Raw genomic sequence first — 21743 nt, 5'->3', positions numbered from 1 at the left:
AGAGTAAGTATCTTCATGTAAGCTTACATTTGTAACAGGTAAGGCAAACATGGCAGAAATACTTAACCACTAAGGTATTGTATTAAATGAACATGAATTAAGAGCATCCACATGAGTAGGCCCAAAGCCTGAACTACAACTACTGCAGAGTCATATAAGTACATAAAACATAAAATATAGAGTAGAAAATATCTCACAATATGTCCCAATATACATTGTTGGATAATATGCCTACTTACTTATTTTGCCACTCAAAGGGGTAGAAACCAACTGATGGCTTTGGATCATAACAGCACTCTGTCTGACTGTCTCGAGACTAGAAACTATCTTGCTGGTTATTTACAAGGGGAAAAGGAAATAGTCACTCACTTCCTGTAACCTATAGCAGTTTCAGCACAAAGACACAGCGCCCCCTGGAGACAGGGAGGTGCCAAACTTGAAAAAGCTTCACAAGAAACAGTGAATTGAAAAAGCACCGGATAATTCTTAGAAGAAAGGAGCCAGAAAAAACAAAAGAATGCTTGGCTGCCACCTCGTCATGTAGCCTATACTGTAAATCTATATGGATGGACCACCCTGTGATGTACAAAAGCAACAAAAAAGGCGTAACATATTGATGATATTAGTTTTAAGATTGTGACTATGATGTAATGCTGTATGATAAGTGTGGGGGAAAAAATCATAGCATGTATGTACTGCACAGCTGTGTATAGTTCCCATCTAATGTGACGAAAACAGTTCGGTTTAATCTTCTTGCATATGCTTTACCTGTCTTTCAAATATTTTACTTCAGTCATTTGTATTGATTGAAGTAAATTTGTATTGACGTCAATGTATTGGGCACACACAAAGCCACACGCTCAAAAGGGTTCATTTACTCCCCATAAAAATTGGTCAAAATGGGTCCCAGGCTCCCGGCCCTTTGTTTGGGAAGAATTGTGCTTTGTCATTCCATTCGACGTATTAGGCAGATTAACATGCATACCGGTAGTTTGTCTTCGCAGATTGGTCAAGCTTTGCATGACGTTTATGCTGCTGTACCAATATAAGTTATAGCATGCTTTATAAATATTATTTCACAACACAGGATCTGGCAGTTGCTTTTGGTTCACTGTGTTGCCGCAGTGGAAGATGTTGCGCTGGACAGTGCATCTGGAGGGATCGAAGATACACCTTCCTGCTGCTGTGGCAGTGGGACACAAGGTGTATTCGTTCGGAGGGTACCGTGACAAGATCAAGGGTCAAATTGAGGTGCACATCTTCAACACAGTGTCTTTGCACTGGAGGACATTGCCCCCAGTGACGAACGGAAGAAACTCTGATTGTCCTCCCCCCGAGGTTCCCTCCATGCGCTACGGCCACACAACTGTGCTGATAGAGGATATCGTCTACATCTGGGGAGGGTATAACTACATAATGACCGAGTACTGCAACATGCTTTATGCATTTGACGTCAACATCCACAGATGGTTCGAGCCAGAGGTTTCAGGGACTGTTCCAGGCGCGAAGAGCGCCCACTCTGCCTGTGTCTTGGGGAGGGTCATGTATATCTTTGGAGGATACAACAAACAGACTAGATACACTAATGACATCTATAAGTTGGACACCCCCACAAGAGTCTGGTCTTTGATTAACACCAGAGGGATTCCGGCACCTTATTCCTTATGTCACTCTGCAACCATCATCGGTACAAAGATGTTTGTATTTGGGGGCAGAGGAGAACAGGGCGAGGACCATTATAACAACATCAACGTGTTTGATACAGAGACCAACTGTTGGCTGAGCACGCCTTCTGCACAGCTTCTTCCAGAAGGGCGTGGGGGTCATTCAGCATTTGTCTACAATGGAGAGCTGTACATATTCAGTGGCCACAGCTTTCAACTGGACCAAACCTTCAGTGATCTGTGGAAATTCAATCCAGAAACCTTCTTCTGGAAGAAGGTGGAGCAGAAGGGGAAATGCCCTTGCTGGATGTATAGGATGTGCTACTGTGTGGTGGGAGATTGTGTCATCCACTTTGGAGGATACACACCCGATGACCTGTACATCTTAGACTTAAGTCCTAGTCTGAAGACATTATGCAAGCTAGCAGTTATTCAGTACTGTCTGAAGCAGTCGGACCTTCCACACGACATCAGGTGGGAACTGGCAGCCATGACAACCGACAGCAAAGGGAAAAAAAGACCAGCCTAAAAATAGGTGACAATGGAAGAGAAAGAATTCCAGGCAGTGAAACAGAAGGAAGGGAAAGACGAGGAGACTTCTACTCTTACAATGGCCCCCTTTATTAAGATGGGAGAGGAAGCAGAGCACAGGAATGTATTCAGTTATACCTAACCAGAACTAAGTAGCATCATAAAGGAGACTAAAGAACTACACCAGTAACTGCTGGCAGACATTTTGTTTGTGATTTGTTTAGAAAAAAGGCTTCAAGAAACATTTTTAAAGGAGATGTGAGTGTGAGAGAGGTTAATGGCTGAAAGGACGAGACCTTTGTGTTTTTTCATGTTTATTTTTTCATTTGTTTTCATTTTTTTGCATCCTTTTATTTGACTTCCCCGGAAAGTCATCCCCCTTTCAGAATCTATCTAATTCCATTGACAAGAACCTCTTGGTTCCTGTTCCAGCTGACAAGACCCTGGGAATTGTCCATAGACAGCCAGCTTCAAGGCATATATTATCGCAGTGACCACTCAATCCTGTGAGTTTGATTAGATCAATCAATCAATCAATGGCTCAATCAATCAATGGATCAATCAATCAACCTTTCTAGGAGGTTGCAAGGGTTAAAATAGCATCAAAATCAGTTTGTTTTCACCTATTTAATAGTTCAGATATTTTCAGATGGTGGGCTAATTACACAATTTGAGGGTCCTTGACATTTAACCGTTTGAGGACCACCGGGTAGACACGTGAGGTAGCTTGGGTTTTGAGTACCGGTTCGGTTCGGTTCGGTTCGGTTCGGCGTGGTAGAGAACCAGATCTGTTGTTTTTTCCACCTTAGCCTAGGTCGGTTGTGAACTGAACTTAAATGCGCTGAACCGAGTTAATTATAGTATGATATGATAATAATAATAAATTAATCATTTACATTTGGGGGATATCTTTCACAATAATGAATAAAACATGTTCTAGACATTCTAATGATCACAACAAAATATATTACAGGCATTTTACTTACTTTTATCAGGGTTAAAGGTCAAAGGTCATTATGTAAAAAATAAAATTGCAGTCCAGAGATTTTTAAGTTGTGTCTCTTTGGGGGGTATTTATATGCAAATATCATGACCAATGGCAATGCAATGAACATCAAAGAACAGATATTTTTAATTGTATTAATTAATTAAAATATAAATGGTTGTATATTTGCAACGGTGGGTCTTGCAGGGTTAAAAAGACAAAAGAGACATGGTTGTTTTTGTATGTCTGTTATTTTCTATATTGTTTAATGATGACGATAACTGTGGGGGGAGGGATGGGGTGAGGGAGAAAAAAAAATATGGTATGTTCAAACTGTACTACATTGTTGAAAACTACTACCAATAAACATATATTTAAAAAAAAGAAAAGACAAAAGAGTATGATAAAGGCTCATACATAGTCTGGATTTACGGTGGTGGGGTGACCACCGAACTACAACATGACGTCACGAGCCACGGTGAAGAGCAAGCCACCGCTCCAGCCCTTCTCTCTGTTTTTACTCACCACCGCTCAATGTTATTTCAGCTCCGGTGGTCAGCTCACCACCGGAGCGGTGGTCACCTCATCACCGAAAATCCAGACTATGAATAGGCCTTAAGACACCTCAATAACAAAAAAGAAATCACATTTGCAAAGCAATAGCATTTGCTTTTATGACAAACAAATATGATAGATACAGTGAGAGGGAAACCTCTGGGGAAGGATGAAGGACTCCGTTGAGATTATCTTCATCGTTATCTTCACTTGTCAAGTGTTCTTCCCATCTGTTCCTGTCCCGTTTTATTCCCCTCTCTGTGTTTCCTGAACAGGGCATACAGCACCTTCAAGGTCGCGGTGACATCTTGAGAGACTATATCTGTCACACAAAAGATGCACAGAAGCCATTAAGTGATTATTTATGGCCCACCGTCCACCTCTAAACCATGGTAGCGCAGAGACGTGCTTTTACCAAGATTAATTTATGCTAATCATGTCCCAATACACCTTAATAGCTCACATATATCTACTAACATTTTGATGAATCTAATCACTCTGTCCTTTGTGGAATAAGAACCCCTCAAATGGGTCTTTCTTGAGTGACGCAGTAATCTAATGAGCGTGCCGTGGCATCAAGATCACGTCTAAACTAATGAAGGCCCACTGTGTGGTCTTTGTAGACCTTGAGGGCTGGGAATCCCTCATTCAATCACAGCATTTACAGTAGCAATTTGAAAGAATCTAAACACAAATGAAATTAGCCACTTGCTCCTCGGTTAAATTAATTGTGCTCCTTTAAAATTACAGGCCACAGCTTTCAGGCAATAGAGGTATATATATATTATTTTTTTTATTATTCGTTTATTTGGTCTGGACAGTGTATATTGATGAACATTACATTAAAAATGCAGTGTAAATATACCAGATTTAGCTAAATATTGCTAATTTCCATCTGCAGTCCCCAGACATCAAACATCGAGCCTACTATTAGAGTAGGTTTACTCTAATAATCTCTCTAACACAGCATACAAAAGAAATACACCTAAAATAATCATGAATGGTTGCAGCTTTGGTTTTCAAGCAACCATTTTTTCAGATTGTATTTTAAAAGAGGAATATGTAGCACATTCCCTTATATGCAGAGGAAGTCCATTCCATCCACATTATGGCTGAATGTTGTTTGCCGGTGAGGCACTTCGCAGTCTCCTCGCAGTCTCCTATGACATTCTTTTGTTTCAGGGATGACAGCCATGCATAGACATTTTGCAATGGATTTTGAATTTAAAAATAAATGATTTGTGGTTCTAAACACATTACGCATGCTAACACAATTATTTTGGGGGGCAGGGCTACTGGAATTCAGTGGCTCTCAAAATGATTCAATACGATAGATCTTCAGATATTCCGTTTCAGCGGACATGCTCCCAGGGGTCAGAGTGAGTAGGGGGAATTCAGCTTGTTATTCATTATTTTACCTGGCCATTTCAATAAAAGGTGCTCTCCCAGTGAGTTATATTCCACTCATTCCGGGCTTGGGCCAATGGGTTTGCAACTTTGATGAGCACATAATTGTGCCCGTTTTGCTCGGTCATGATTGGGCACAAACCTGCAGTACCAGAGTTTGCCACTTGACAACCTTTGATGCAAAAAGCCCTCCCAGTCCTGGCTTGCAGCACATCTACAGATTGTAGATGTGCTATATTTTGGCGTACGACAACAGTGAGAAACTAAGTAAATCAGGCTTAAGATTAACTACTGGTTTAGAAGGCATTATTAGACCACGGGACTGAATGGTTAAGTGAGCAGAGCAGCAGCTTGTCAATAATGGATCTGTAGGACTGGGGAAAATCCATTTGAACCCAGGGACAAACACTTTGAATGATTCATCCACAATTCCACATACTGTATAACCTCGCCTCACCAGGCTTTCCACCGCCTCGGAGGAAAGCCTGGTCTCTGTTTCAAAAGTCCGTATGATCCGCGCTGGGGCCGGATGATGTGGTTAGGTCATGTTGTAGTATTGTTTTGTAGTCGCCAGACAGGATGAACGGGCGGCGACAACTTCCTTTTCCCTCTCAATAAAAGCTCTCGCTTACAAGAGCTTTTATTGCTTTTAATCAAACAGGAAGCAACAAACAGCTTCCTGTTTGTTGTAGGCAAACCATTGCCTACAACATGACGTAAGCATATCATCCGGCTCCAGCCCGGATCATATACCGAAATGAAATGGTGCCCAGGCTACATACTGTAAGCTTAATTTAAAAGTTAGGTATTAGAGTAAAGCATGTAGTCAGTCTCTTGATTCACAATATCATTTATAATATCAATGATGTGAGTCACTCATACTATATTCATACTACTCATACTATACTATACTCATACTCTAGTTTATAGGTATGCACGTGACATCCTCATCATCATACCCGGAAGTTATGCGGGAACGCCTATACTGAGTGGCAAAAAACTACTTTCTGGCCTTGAGCCCATACATCCGAACAGAAAAGTCTTATCTGATTGCATTAAACGACGTTAAACAACGTTAAAATCACTTTGACACTCGATTTGCCACTCACTTGCGCATACCCAGCCATAAACTGGGAGACATAAACTATAACAATGCTCATGGGTATAGCATTAGCCCTCTCTGCGCACCATGGCAGAGAGGTTGAATCACCTTTATTATTAGCAGACAGCAGACATCAGTGACATCCTCCCCTTGAGTTTCCCCATCGCTGCTTCTATTTAAATGGATGATGACCTCGGATAGAGCCAATCATCTACCACTATCAAATTCACACACCGCTCACAGCAGAGCGAGATAAAGTTAAACTCAAACTATTAGCACTATGGCCTTTCCTCATTTACAAAGAAGCACCGCGCAAGCTGGCCAACAAGCTTGATGCTAAAGGCAGGGTCAACATCTACTAACCCTCCTGTCTAGCCTCTCTGACCATTCTTAGGCAGCAGACCTCATTCAAAAGAAGGCCTTAAAAATCATTGGGGTAGATGAGGACCTTGCCCTACAGCGCCATCAGCAAGCTGAGTCATCGGCGAAAGGTTACAGCAACAACTGTTCTCTACAAGATGCACACTCCCAGCTGTCCAGTGGACCGGTAGTCAGAGAGCTTTGCTTTCTGGCTCAACTCTCTTTTCGCGGTACAGCGACTGCAATACCGCCCCTGCCGATTCACCGGCTGATCTCCTTCTCTGTCCTCCCCTCACCCCTAAAACTACTGAAAAGTGCAAGATCTCAGGTGCAAAAGTGCAGAAAGACATTTCATTTGCCCCAGACATATGGCCATATAGTCCGGGCCTTGTAGTGTTCAGTGTCTATTCTGTCTGATGGCGGAAAGAAATAATGTGTACCATAGTCTCCGTGTGCGGCTGGCGAGGCTGAGGAACCGGTTGCCTGGCCGTGGCCTCTTAGATGGTTGAAACAGACTGTGGCTGGGATGATGCACATCTTGAACAATCCGTTCAGCCTTGGCCACGCATCGGCTTTCGTATATACCCTGGAGGGAGGGAAGCTGAGCTGGGCCGTTTTCACAACCCTCTGTAGTGCCTTCTGCTGGCGGACAGTGTGGCTCCCATACCACACGATGGTTCCACCTCGATGGTGCAGTTATAGAACAACCTCAGGATACGGGGGCTGACCTTGAACTTTTTCAAGCGCTTGCCCGTAAGAAGTACAGGCGTTGTTGTGCCTTTTTTGTGTTTGGCCCACTTAAGGTCGCCATTGATGTGTGTACCAAGGAACTTGAACTCACTGACATGCTCCACTGCAACTCCATCGATGTAGATTGGCGCGTGCTCGCTCCTCTGTCTCCTGAAATCCACAATTAGCTCCTTGGTCTTTCCATCGTTGAGGGCTAGGTTGTTCTCCGGACACCATAGCGCCAGTTTGTTGACCTCGTCTCTGTAGGCCGTCTCGCTGGCGTTCGTGATCATCCTCATGAGTGTGGTGTCATCGGTGTACTTATGATGGTATTGCAGCCGTGCGTGGTGACACAGTCATGTGTGTACAAAGAGTACAAGAGGGGGCTGAGCACACAGCCTTGGGGTGCACCAGTGTTGAGGGTCATTGGGTCGGATGTTATATTCCGCATCCGCACCACCTGAGCACAGTTCGACAAGAAGTCCAGTATCCACCTGCACATGGTTGTGTGCAGGTCTTGGTCTCTGAGCTTCATGCAGTCTTGCAGGGACAATTGTATTGAAGGCGGAGCTGAAGTCCACAAACGGCATCCGCACACGTACCTGTAACCTGTTGTTGCTCCCTCCTTTGTCCAAGTGAGTGAGGGCTTGTGGAGAGCCATGGCCACTGCGTCATCGGTAGATCTGTTTTTCCGGTATGCAAACTGGATCCAGTGTAACGGGCAGGACCGAGCAGATGTAATCTCTCACTAGTCTCTCAAAACAGTTGCTGAATTTTGGTAAGGCAACAGTCATTGTAGCATGATGTATTCGTAGCTTTCGTACGCTTGGGTACCGGTACAATGGTGGACCTTTTGAAGCCAGCAGGAACCTCAGCTTGGGAGAGGGAGAGATCGAAGATGTCTGCATGGAATGCCATCAGGGCCTGCCGCTTTACGGGTGGGCATTTATTTATTTATTTGACAGGGACAAAGCTCATTAATCAACATGTCAGTTTTCACATAAATAGGCTAGAGCCTGAAGCTCTTAAAAATGAATGATAAAACTATCCATACAAAAATACAATACAATACAATACAATACAATACAATACAATACAATACAATACAATACAATACAATACAATACAATACAATACAGGAACAAATGAACATGGTACAGGGGACAAAACAACCTTGAAGGCCTTACTGAGATGGATAATGTAGTCTAGCAGTGTTCACGCCTTCAAGAAGAGGCTGAATAAACACCTCCTCAGTATGAGACTGTAATCCCACAAAGCTCAAGGACTGTCATTCATCCAACATTCAGATTACATATACCCCTGACTGAGTAGCTGCAGACCATTGGTAGGCTCTTTGAATGTGTTTTTCTCAAAGCCTGTATCTGCTTAAGCCTAATTAAAAAAATAAAATAAAAAAGAGAACAGGTTTTGAGCATTCCCAGGATGAATGCCTTTGACGGAGGACATATTTTTACATTGCTGTCTCCGAGTTTCTAAAATATGAAAAAAATGCCAAAAGCACTTTTTTGCAGTGTGAATCTCATTCTGGCCAATCACAATTTTCATCCTCACTTTTCTGTCCTCACTTTTTATCCTCAATACGTACTTTGCTCAGCCAATCAAATCATCGCTATAGGGTGATCAGCCAATCAAATCATCGCTATTATTCACACAAACACACAAAGCTGGGCATAGATGGGGCTAGCGACACTCAAAAATGGCATTCATTCCCACCAAAGATCTACCGATCTACACGTTCACAATGCTGTCAACATTTGCCTATAAAAACAGGGATGTGAAAACAGGGGGCATTTCACGTTCCATTTGTCAACATTTCTCTGTGAAAGCAAGCTCAGGGTGTATGATGTAAATACTGACAGTATAAAAATGTACATACTGTATGGTTGTAAACACACTAACCTTGTGGGTCAATACTGGACACGTGAAGTCCTAGGTCATTCAGGAGTGCCAAGGCAAGGGTGACATTTTGAAGCTATATACCAGAAAAGGATAGATACATTTACATTATCACAGATCTACACTGGTAGGTAAAGTCGGATACATTTCTATTAAATAAACCTTAGTAGATCTGTAGATGCCTTAGTATAACTACAGCATCTCCAGATTGTTTTTTCTAACATACAGACTTGTGAATGTTTGAATAATGAAGTGGCACACTGACTGAGACATTTTGCGACACGACATGACACCGTTACTTACTGTGCTCCTATCAGTCACTCCCCATGATGCCATAATGGAACCATGGTCAGACTACAGTGGTATTCAACTAGATTAAATGTAAAAACAACTTGACGTCGGGGGCCACAAGCTGACAGAAATGAACAACATAGTTAACTGTTTCTGCAACAGTTTCACAACCAAAAATACAGTCCTGTCAAGTGTTCATTCGGGAGCCTGATTGAGTCACAGACATTCCTGCCATTCTAAATAGTACCATATGGGGTCATATTCATGTATTATCATAGTTATAAATTAACTGTTATTTAGTTACGGTTAATGGTTATGAAATAAGCGTCAGAGCTGAAAAATGTAAATATAAATGTAAATAAATGTAGCTAGGTGTTATGTTAGAGTTAGACTTAGAGACCACCCCCTCTCTCTCTTCTCTTTCTCTCCCTCTATCCCACACACTCGCACGCACGCACACACACACAAAACCACAAAAACCACAACACATTTTGTGTAGGCCAAAGACACTTATAGCAGCACTAACATGACAGAGAATCCATACCATCTCAGAGTTGTTGACAGGGGTCAGGTTGAAGTCATACAGCGGGACATAGAAGCCTTCCAGCTGTCCAATAAGTAGCAGCAGAATCACACCGTCTGCAAACTAGAGAGGACAGGAACACATTTACTCCCAATACACTAGTGGTTATCAGTGGTAATAAACTAGAGAGGACAGGAACACATTTACTCCCAATACACTAGTGGCCATCAGTGGTAATATTCATGTCAATAACTCCCAAATTAATATAGATTTGGCCTGTGGAGCCCCATCTGAGGGATCGGAAATGTATATTATAAACAAATATAGCAGATCTGCAAGCATATTTTGCCGAACGTTTTTTGAAAAGATAGTAACACATTTTCAGACATTGGTTTTACAAAACTGAAAACATTAGAAAAATTGGGGGAAAAAAATAATAATAAAGGAATCTAAGCAAAGATTTAGATTTAGATTTTGCCTACACTTAAACTGATTGTGAATATCACATAAATGCTATGGGACCCCCTGGAACCCCCCCAAAGGACCCCTGGGCTTTCCTGGGCCCACACTTTGAAAACCACTGCCCTAAAAGTGATAATAATTGATGTATCAAGAATGTGTTTTCTATGATAGAGGATACAATCGTCATGCTCCAAAATAGTGTTGGACTGCTGGGTTTACCTGTTTGTCCATGTCAGCCACCTGCAGGCCCATGGCTAACACACTCTGATTGACAAAATGTAATATGGCCTGAAAATGTGAAAATATACAGTATTATGGAAAAGAAATATGATTGTATAACAAAGACATTTTTGCAATGTTCCGGACTTTCGTGGTTAGTGTGGTTTCAATTAAACCACTTGGAAAAAACTATATTTCTAACAAGGAATTTGTATTACATGATGGAAATGGGGGTAAATTACGGTAGTAATTACTACACACTTAACTATGGAGCAAAGGAGCAAGGAGTTTAAGAGACTCAAGTTTCGTACCTCTGTTCTTTCAATCTCTGTACCGTTTTCCCTCTGTATTGTCTGTAATGAGGGCTACTCTTTTGTCTTCCTGTTTTTGTTTTTAAGTTTTTTTTGTGCTAAATTCGGTGTATTTACTGTAGATTAAATTACTAATAACTAAAATTAAAAAATAGCATTTTATTCATTCAGTCGCAGATTATATCTTTAATGTCTTGATTTAAACAAGCAGTGCTGTCAATCTCTTACCTTTTTCACAGTGTCGACCTTGTGAGTGTCCAGCTTCAGTAGCTTCTCAATGGGATCTTCCCCTGTGAAGACCGACAGTAAAGGGCTTGACATACTTTTTTTGCGGGTGAAATAAATTGCCGATCTACAATCCACAAAAATGCGTTGTGGATGGAACGGTACGCACCATTAGCTTGTAAACCGGTTCTGTATACATTTGCCCAAAAATAAATAAACTCTGACTTACTGTTACAGGACTCTGTGCTTGTATCACTGTTGAAAATAATTATAAAAATTATATATACAAGTGTGCATGATATTAGACTTGGTGTTCGGCTCTGCTGCATTTTCTCCCTGCTCGGCGCGAATAAACACCATCGTAAAACATTAAGAGCAGGGAGATAGATATACAATAAACCCCCATGGGGAACATAAATACAGATCCCACCGGTGATGCTGGGGTGGTGGTGGGAGCAAACATCACATAACAACCTAGGACAACAACCAGGAACCATATGCAGAGGAAGGCAGGAAGAGTATGCAGACTGGTGAGCTTAAGTAGCCCGCCCAATTGGTCAGCTGACTGCCACATCAGCGAATGACGTGTGGGACTTGCACACACTTACACACCCACATAGTAATGCAGCATGTTAACCCCTTTAGTATAGTATGCGCCTTTGAGCATGGCATGAACTATGGCATGGCTACGCTCCACATATATATATATATATATATATATATATATATATATATATATATATATATATATATATATATATATATATGTGTGTGTGTGTGTGTGTGTGTGTGTGTGTGTGTGTGTGTGTGTGTGTGTGTGTGGCCTGTATATACACAATGAATGAATTTTGATTCTCTTAATAAACTTAGATCTGCTCAAGCAGAGGGATGTCACCAACCTTTCATCTGTAAGAACCTCAATCTGTTTGTCTGATTTGATGCCAGTCTTGTTGACCTTAGATGCAAAACACCATAAACCAGTTGTTTGAGAACGAAGAAAACATATTGACATATTGACACGACTGCAACAGTTAATTGAACAAAATAATTAATCGATTATAAAAAATGAATCGTTATTAGTCTGCAAACTTTATAGAATAATCATTCAAACTCACCTCCACAAGCAGAACCTCAACCTTTACATTTGATGGCAACTCCAGATCCGGCTGAAAATGCCTTACCATGGCAACAAGCAGATGAATGGTGGCCAGGAGGTCTTTGTCGTGGAGAACTGACAGAACAGACAAGAGAAAATCAACATGCACCAACATGAAAGACTCCTCTCAGTGCTCTGGGCACTAGATACTGTATGCACCCCTGGAACAAAACAAAATATAATCTTCTCCACTGACAGGCCGATGATTAACAGAGTTCCCCGTAGTCAGTGTGTGCTATTTTATCTCCACCCCTAATCCTTCACAGTCATTCGGTTCTTTGTATCGGTGGAATAATATGGTCTCAGTAACAAATGTAAATTTCTATGGGTCCATTTAAATGATCTAAGCCAAGGCACACTGTAGTGACTGTGACAGTGTGTACATGTAAAAGCCTTCATTTTACATGTCATGTTAATTCATGTTAATGTGTAATTGTCAGACACTTAACCACTTAAAAGTTGAAATACTAAACTTGACCATTAAGGCTCTGTAGTTATAGCTTTTGTTCCTCTCTACACAAACCTCTTGTAACTTGTAGATCGACTATTTTTGGCTACGGTTCCCCTGACTCCCGTCAGAGTCCCCTATCACACAAAGATGTGGAGAACCCCTGTAGTAAGCCAACTCTGAGGACCCCCTATAGGGGTCACGGACCCCTGTTGAAGACCCCTTGTATAGAGGGTGTATAGAGTGGTTAAGTATCCAAAGAGTTACTCACGCTTGACGTTCCACTTGATGAGTGAGCTGTCTTTTAGGTCCAGCTGCTTGTCCACCTCCTGCACAATCACCTGCAGCTTGTGGAGCTGAGCAGCGCTGGTCACTGCAATCTCCTCCACAGGGAGCTTCACACCAGCTAGCCTACCTGCACAGCAACACAAAGTACACACAGTTAACCTACCTGCACAGCAACACAAAGTACACACAGACAGGGAGCTTCACACCAGCTAACCTACCTGCACAGCAACACAAAGTACATACAGCTAACCTACCTGCACAGCAACACAAAGTACACACAGAAGAGGTTCTTTCAGACTTCTCACACACACATATTTGTATTGTTTTATTGCTGCGTTATATCGTGTTGTTATATTTTCTTTGGGGGATACGTAATTGGGGATTTATGTGTGATTATCATCTCTCGGTTGTGTCGTGTAGTTACTTGCCTTTTTTTCTTAAAAAAATATATATAATACAAACAATTCAGGTCGAAAAAACACAGCACAGAGAAGAACAGAAAATAAACAAAACAGGATAAATAAACAGAAAGACAATACAATATGCACATGTGGGGAGCGAAAGCCATGATATGCATGTGTGTGTGCGCGTGTGCGTGTGCGTGTGTGTGTGTGTGTGTGTGTGTGTGCGTGCGTGTGTGCAGTGGCATGCACAGACATTTTGTGGGGCAGGTTCGACGCGTGCAACCGCCCGCTGCCTCAATAGTGTGTGAAATGTATAGATTTTCCTGGCAAAAATATTATATTAGAAGCTTTTAATCCAGAATTGATTGATGCTACCATGGACCACATACTGTACTGTACTGTGTATTAAGCTAAAATAAAATGAACAAACTGTACAAAAAAAATGTGTGTGCGTGTGTGTGTGTGTGTGTGTGTGTGTGTGTGTGTGTGCGCATAATCACCCAGCAGGTGATGGAGCACCAGTCCATCGTAGAGGTCCTCTTCCACACTTTGCACCACGATGTGCTCTGGTTCCAGAGTTCTGTTAAGCCACGCAATTAATGCCTGTGAAGACATAGGCCCAGTTTATGTACGTACGTCATCAATGTCATACCAAAGTGTTGCATATGCTGATATGCATACATCTACTAGTTCACAACACATTGCATCGCAACAACGTATGAGGTGCTAGATCACCTATTTTTCATCTATTCCATACTTAACTGTACTTTTTTTGCCCGTCTTAAGAAAAGATTATATTCATTTTATTCTCTATACGTATGTAGATGGAACCAAATCGTAATTATATTCCAAAAAAGATTATCTGCAAATGAATGCATGATCTATTATACTATTACTTTTACTACACTTTTACTATTACCATTTATATTATACTTTTACTATGCATTTAAACAAGCAAGCTTAATTTATTTATTCGTTAATTCAAATCATTGACCAGTCAAATGTGCCTTAATGCTCCTATATGAGCCTTCCACTCTACTGTGCTTGAGAAATTATTCATTTTCTCAACAAAAACATAATAGGTAGGCTTTGTAATGTACTTTTCATGTAGCAATCACCTCACAAGACACAGACACAAAGAGATCTTTATGGTAATCTATAGTAGCATATTACCCTAATGGACTTTTTATTGCAATGAAAGATTAATGAAGCACGCAGGGGAAAGATGAAATAGATATTACGTCGTGGCGGGGTGGAAACCTCATACAGTTTGTCCAAAGCAGTGACTTTTCAGGATTCAGATTAAAAAATAGCAAAAAATAGCAGATCTACAAGACGCGAATGTGATACATCTGTTTTTCTGCCTTTTAGTGACACACATTAAAAAGTTAAGATGGACATATAAGAGGTTCCTGCCCGACAGCGACAGTATACTAAAAAGTCAATAAATCATGATGACTCAGCGACAAAGTGTCAAGTGAAGTGACATAATGCTGCGCAGATACTTTTATCAGTTGACTTGACATTTTGATTTGTCAAGCATCACTTGGCACGACACTTTGTCACCGAAGCAGAAGGATATAAACAGGTGGAAAAACAGCTCATACTTTCTTTAGACTTTGAAGCTTTGGGTCTTGTAAGGATGTTGGCTGGATGATTTTCCTCTTCTCTCCTGCATGTGTATGAACAGAACACACAATGCAAATACAGTAATGTTTTTTGCCAGTTTTGAGAAATCTGCCTTTATTCACACATTAAACCACATTAAATTAATGTATGAATTCCAATCTGGCTTCAGAACATCCCACTCCATTGACACATGCCTCCTCTATTTGAGGTGGTTGCTGGCTAACAGGAGCCCTCATACAAGGATTCTTCGACTATGCCTGCACTTCCTGGTACCACAGCACCTCAAAAGCCGTTAAAACAAGGCTCCAGACTTCCCAAAACAAACTAGGCTACTACTTGGCCTCACTCCCCGAACCCACCTCAACCCTGCCCACTTTGACAGACTGGAATGGCTTAGTGTTGACGACAGAGTACAGCATCTTACGATGGGTCTGGTCCACAAGAGTCACTACACCACCAAGATAATGTACCTGTCTAAATACTTCCTTAATGTCAACAAAGTCCACATCCACAACACCAGAGGGAGTTCAAACCATGTGCAACCCAGATTCGGCACAGACAAGGGACTAAATTAATTTTGCTCCTATACCACCAAAATGTGGAACGCCCCACCAACAGTATCAAAGAAAATTAAACCTAAAATTGGCTTCCTCTACCGTAATAGATCATGCTTTTCTAAAGAAAATAGAAAGAGGATAATTCAAGCAACAATCATGCCAATATTTGATTATGGAGATATTTTGTATATGCATGCTACTGACAGCATTTTAAAACCCCTGGATGCAATCTATCACAGTGCACTTCGCTTTATCACAGGAGCAAGTTACAGAACCCATCACTGCACGGCTGCACGCTATACATCAGTAAAATGGTCTTCACTGGCACTTAAAAGGAAACAACATGCTACGCTGTTCACTTACAAAGCACTACTTGGCAATGGCAAACTACCCCTGTATTTGACAAAGCTGCTAGAACCCAATACCTCAAGTTATGGTACCAGATCTCAAGATAGGCTGCACTGTTGAAGGTACCAAAAACCTCTTCTAAACTGGGAGATACAGCCTTCAGGGTGCATGCTCCGGCCACGTCTATGGAATATCTGTCAGAACAAGTTGAAGCTGGATGTCCTTGTTTCATATGCTATTTTTAAAAGATATTTAACTGACCTTACACTAGAAGAAGGCGTATGCACCTGCTTTTTGTAATATGTGTTTTTAAGAATCTGATTCTGTTTCTGTTCTCTATTTGTTTTCTATGTGTGTTTTTGTATTATATATTTTTGTGTGTTTGTCATGTATGTAAAATCATTGCTGTAATTGTTATTTGTTTGTGTTATGGCCCTGTGGGTCATAATATATTCCTGTGTTGCTCTGTCCTTTTCCCCTCAGTGTTTTGTATGAATGAGTGAGGAGTGATTGATAGAGTATTAGAGGATCAGCTGGGGTGAATGTGTGGGATGAGTAGTGATTGAGTGAGTGGTTGCCAGCTTGTGTGAGTAGACTGAGCGGTGTATGAATGTGAGTGGCTAACTACCAGGTGGACCTTGCTGGTAAAGCTGCCTGTTGTCAGTACTTCTGATGTCTTCCTTCTAGCCAAGTTCCATGCACCATGCACCAGCCTTGCTTTGCGATAGTAATATACCACTCCGCCTCGTGGCATATGCATATGCTGGGAGGGTGAAGTGTGGCTGCGCCAGGCTAATGCACCAGCACTTTGTCAGTTTTTAGCTTTGTAATAAATGTAATGTATTGGGTAATGTAGGGGTGGGGGACCTCAATTTGTATTTTGATTTCCGTTGTTTGTTAGGAGTTGTGTTTCTGTCCCCACCCTGAGGTATTGTACACTGTAATGCATTTTTTATCTACAATAAATCCTACAGCCATGGGATTTTAACAATGTGTGGCCTGTCTGAATTGGGAACTGGGTGGGAGCGAGTCCATTTTAATGTTGCGACCCAAGGTTGCAGGACGCAACCTTGCCAGGGTGCCATTGAAAACGAGACCTTGGTCTCAAATGGATTCCCCTGAAATAAAGGTTTCAATAACTGGCCCCCGTAAAATCTGAATCCCCCACCCACCCTTTTTTTTTTTTACCTCTATGACGATTTCCTGTTTTGACTATATAGTTGTGTATATTCGTACGTCTCTAAATGTTTTGATTAATTGAAAATGATGGGCCCTATTGTAAACAAGTGTAATGCTTTATGGTGTAAAAATTGTAAATAAGACATTTAACATTTAAGTCGGTGGTTGAAGATAGTGACATATGCCTACTCTAGCTTCATGTAGGTCTATATATATTATTTGTTCATACTGTAGTCTATTATACTGTCACATGTGCGTGGCAGGAGGTTTAGCACCCAAGTGCAGACAGACAGAGGAGAGGAGCTCAAATGCAACAGAATTGAATAACAAAACTCAAAAAGGAACAGAACACTTGTGACAACGCGGAACTGAAAGAACAGGGGTGTATAAAAAAGGCACAGGGATAACAGGACACAGGAGAACACAACTGATAATCAACACAGGCTGACCAGACTCTATATAGCATTCAGAGATTGTCCAATAGTTGTCTGGCTACCGAGACGCCGAGGTGAGTTTGTAGAAGGTGTTCCCCGTCGCCTCGTGTGATTGGCTCAGCGGGGGATTTCGAACCGGTAACTTTTATGACACTTTGATATCATCGCTGTCGGGTGGAAATCTCATATGTCCAAAACTGTTACTTTTACCAGGATTACTTCTAATATTTTATATATTTATGCCCCGAAATCTATACATCTCACACAATTAAGGCAACCGGCCGGTTCTATGCGCTGCACAAGGTGCCCTTTTTTCACTTGAGTATCTGCCCCTCTAAATGTCTGTGCACACCACTGCTGGGAAACTAAGAGGACACAGTTGCAAACACTTCCTGTCTGGAACTACAGGCAGACAGGAAGGCACATAACAATGACTATTAAATAAGGTACACAAGTGTATGGTAAACTCTAACTGGAAATAAACAAGGAAAGCTTACAACAGATTACAACAACAGAATCAAAGGAACACAACAGAAAAGTAAAACACTGACAACTAGACTAGAAAACAAGGAACACATGAAAGACACAGCACATGTGTCACAATATACAGCAAATAGTATACCATAATATAAAATATAAAATATACCTTGCAAAGCCTCATAATCCACAGTGTCATCCTTCTGCCAGGTAAAGATGTCCCCTTCCATAGCTCCTTCTGACTCTGAGGGTACTACCGGTACTCACTTTGCGTATAGCTTTTCAGAAAACCCTGTTAAAAGTACGACATGTGTTCTATCAACATTCTAGGTGCTTTTACATCAAATATAAAATACGTCAAAGTAAAACATTATCAACGGTATCCATTAGACATTGGAATACAGCTAGTGTAAAGGTTTTAAGAAAAAGCTAGCTTATAATGGAAAAGGAAAGGGAATAGACCATATTGGTCTATCTATGTATGCTTGAGTGAGGACAGTGAATGAAAAACACTCTTCCTCCATACTTCATAAAACAGCTTTTGAGCATTTTGCTTTAAAATCGGTGAACAATGTTTTTGTACACCGATGCCTTAGCGTCCCTTTTTTGGGGTGCATGTTTGGTCCGATGTACTAACAGTCCGACAGGCATAATTATTAGTCCAAAACCTTACTCCAAACCAAAACCTAACCCTAACCTCACAGGGAAGCCCTGAGTGAGTCTTAACCGGCAACGCATGTCAGGAGCCACGGCCCACGGCTGAGTTTTAACAGGCCACGCATGTGTTGGACTGTTGCATGTCGGACGTTAGTATGTTGAACCAACGTATGTACTCCCCTTTTCTGGGCAGGTCAGAATAAGAAAACGTTCAGCGAAAATATAGAGGATCCTTATAGTGGAAGCTTCTACAGCTGAATAGATTTAGTGTATGGGGTGGTGCAAGTATTTGGCCCCTGGGGGACCCCATGTCAATGAAATAAATATCGCTTAGGTAATTAAATTCGAACAGAAAGTAGCAGTATAACTTCTACTGAGCAGCTTCTATGAGCATTATTGATAGTTCCATAAGAGGATGCTGCAGAAACAGTATGCATGCTGAACAAACCTTACCAGGATAGAGATTGAAAATAGAGTAGCCTACACTGTAGAAAAGGTTGATTTCCCCAACTGTGAGCCTGCAACAAATCCTGTTGCGAATAATGACAATTCATTTGTCAACACCTGCTATAACTAAAGTAGGTAGTCTTACTTCCAGACTTACTGCAGCAAATCTATTGTAGTCGATGATGACCCCAAAAATTCATGAGGCCACCGCTGTCACATTGAATTATGCACCCTCAAAAAGAGAACAGCAAACAAGGAGAAAACTTGCATTCTGAAAGAGCAGTCAAACAACTGGAATGCAACGATACCTAGAATGTCACATTGTTGCCCAAAAGAACTTCATCAATGTGTGTGTGTGTGTGTGTGTGTGTGTGTGTGTGTGTGTGTGTGTGTGTGTGTGTGTGTGTGTGTGTGTGTGTGTGTGTGTGTGTGTGTGTGTGTGTGTGTGTGTGTGTGTGTGTGTGTGTGTGTGTGTGTGTGTGTGTGTGTGTGTGTGTGTGTGTGTGTGTGTGTGTGTGTGTTTACCTTCTTCAGCACACCGACTGCGAGGCAGGTCAACCTTTGCCTGAACCGTTCTGTCGTAAATGCCCTAATGGCAAAGCAGCAATCCTCCAAAATGTTTTGAAGGGTCCGATTGTACTCAGTTTACAAGCATTGGTTTTACAAGCAACTGTCATACATGCCTGGGTCGAGATATGAGGAAGCTGAGAGGATGTGGTTGTAAAGAAGTGAGAACTTCATCATGTTGACACATCACTTTTGTCTCGTACAGGCAGTGGTTCTCAAAGTGTGGTCCGGGGACGCCCAGGGGTCCTTGGGGGGGTTCCAGGGGGTCCACAGCTAAATGAGTTAATATAGCATCACAATCATTTCAACCCCTTTATACATTTTTATATGTTGGCTAATATGGCTATTCAAAATATCTAATATCTAGCTTGTACATGTCTTAGAAATATTAAATAATTGTGCATTTAAAAAACATACATTTTCTCTTCTGGGGGTCCCTGGCAAAACCTTTTCTGCAACCAAATATATATTAATTTAGTCCTTGAGGTTTGAGAACCAATTTATTGTACAGGAACATGGTGTGACAGCGGCACAGTGTTTCAGATGAGGGCATTCCTCTTCATGTGAGCCACAGAGGTTTGAGAGCACAACTACATAAATAAAAAATATAAATGACACAAAGTGAGGTCTGGGGGACCTCCAGTGGTCTTTGGGGGGAGGGTTCCAGAGGGGGTCCCTAGCAAAATGAGGAGCAGTTTAAGTTCACTATTATTTCAGCTAAGTTTTAGCCCAATGACATAACGCAACACTAATCTAAACTGTTGGGGCTGTCGGCATAATGGGGCCATAGGGTCTAATGGGCAGTTGTTATATTTTTTCAGACGCACAGTCGCACACTACAGGTGGTCCAAATGAACGTGACATCTGGAGGCCTGCGGGACTCATCGCACCGCATCCATCTGAGGCAGGTCATATCAATTTGTTGTCGTCTGGGAGAGATGGGAAGAAACAACACCATCGATCATGTTGCTTCTCGTCTGTCTCTGTCTCTGCCCCAACCCACATCAGTGCTGTCGGGTGAAAACCTTTCATGACCAAAACCGTTATTTTAAAATAATAATGATATTAATAACTGTGTTCAAATGAATCCAGAGTCGTTATTAGTCACACGCTCGTTAATACTTTTCATAAACCAACCCGCAGACAGAATTAACCACTTTCACTTAAAACATTTTAAAAAATAGCAGAAAATAGCAGATCTACTAAACGAGTCACGATGCAATGCGTTGTGGGCAGATCGGCTACATTTGCGCAACACTCCTTTTGACGAAATAGGGCATTAATTTACCAAAATCTCCATATCATGGAGATACAAGGTTTCTGCCCGACAGCAACGACATATACAGATGTGTCTGTGCATTCAATGGCCTTGCCATCATCAGAAGAAAGGAAGAGGTGGGAAAAAAAGACCTTCTATCAGCCAGTCGAAAGGGGCAATTTGTGAAAGGGGGAGGTTACCATGGTAACCAGGACACAAGACGAGAAAATAAAGGCTGAAAATAAACCAATAATTCCATTAGCTATTGCCAAGCTGACCTGCATGACGCTTCCTGCACAGCCAGCGGCCAGCCTCGCTGGAAAGACAAAGCAAACCTTCAAGTATTTGCACACGATTTGCAAACCAAGTACATTTACTCAAGTACTTTACTTTAGGTACAAAGAGAAGTCCAACGCGCTTCAGGCAGTTGACTCGTCTGTGCTCAACAGGGACAACATTTACTTTGAGTACTTCTACTCTACTTCTACTACTTACTTAGTCAATAATTCATTTGCAGATTTAGATTATTATAATTATTATTACAAAACCCAGTTTTATACTTTATACTTGAAAATAGCATATCTACAAATTTGGAGAAATGTGAGTACTTGTC

The 21743-nt window shown here is 41.5% G+C and overlaps 2 protein-coding genes across 2 annotated transcripts; one reads left to right on the top strand and one right to left on the bottom strand.

The window, feature by feature from the left end:
* Window positions 1-1131: 1131 nt before the first annotated feature.
* LOC308314473 (kelch domain-containing protein 3-like) lies at window positions 1132-2631 on the top strand (the record flags this gene model as incomplete). Its single annotated transcript, XM_080762104.1, has 2 exons — window positions 1132-2138; window positions 2628-2631. 2 exons carry the CDS (start codon window positions 1132-1134, stop codon window positions 2629-2631), a joined length of 1011 nt encoding a protein of 336 aa, XP_080618230.1.
* On the bottom strand, window positions 2565-19977 carry parvg (parvin, gamma). Its single transcript, XM_080761813.1, has 13 exons — window positions 19831-19977; window positions 18371-18493; window positions 15185-15249; window positions 14078-14180; window positions 13157-13300; window positions 12397-12512; window positions 12181-12236; window positions 11511-11536; window positions 11285-11346; window positions 10746-10814; window positions 10086-10187; window positions 9254-9326; window positions 2565-4057 (listed from the first exon to the last, which is right to left on the bottom strand). The coding sequence occupies exons 2-13, from the start codon at window positions 18429-18431 to the stop codon at window positions 3942-3944; spliced, it is 993 nt and encodes a 330-aa protein (XP_080617939.1). The 5' UTR covers window positions 18432-18493; window positions 19831-19977; the 3' UTR covers window positions 2565-3941.
* Between the last annotated feature and the right edge of the window lie 1766 nt (window positions 19978-21743).

The sequence above is a fragment of the Protomyctophum bolini genome, assembly GCF_963924005.1.
Source record: "Protomyctophum bolini genome assembly, chromosome: 4".
NCBI lineage: Eukaryota > Metazoa > Chordata > Actinopteri > Myctophiformes > Myctophidae > Protomyctophum > Protomyctophum bolini.
Note: the sequence above shows the minus strand (reverse complement) of the source record. Positions and strands in the feature narration are given on the sequence as shown.

Coding starts and splice junctions, on each gene's coding strand:
- parvg (XM_080761813.1), bottom strand. CDS start 18,431: ATGGAAGGGGACATCTTTACCTGGCAGAAGGATGACACTGTGGATTAT. Junction 12,513..13,156: donor CATCAAGTGGAACGTCAAGC/GTGAGTAACTCT, acceptor CTGTTCTGTCAG/TTCTCCACGACAAAGACCTC. Junction 9,327..10,085: donor CTGTCAACAACTCTGAGATG/GTATGGATTCTC, acceptor TCTGGTATATAG/CTTCAAAATGTCACCCTTGC.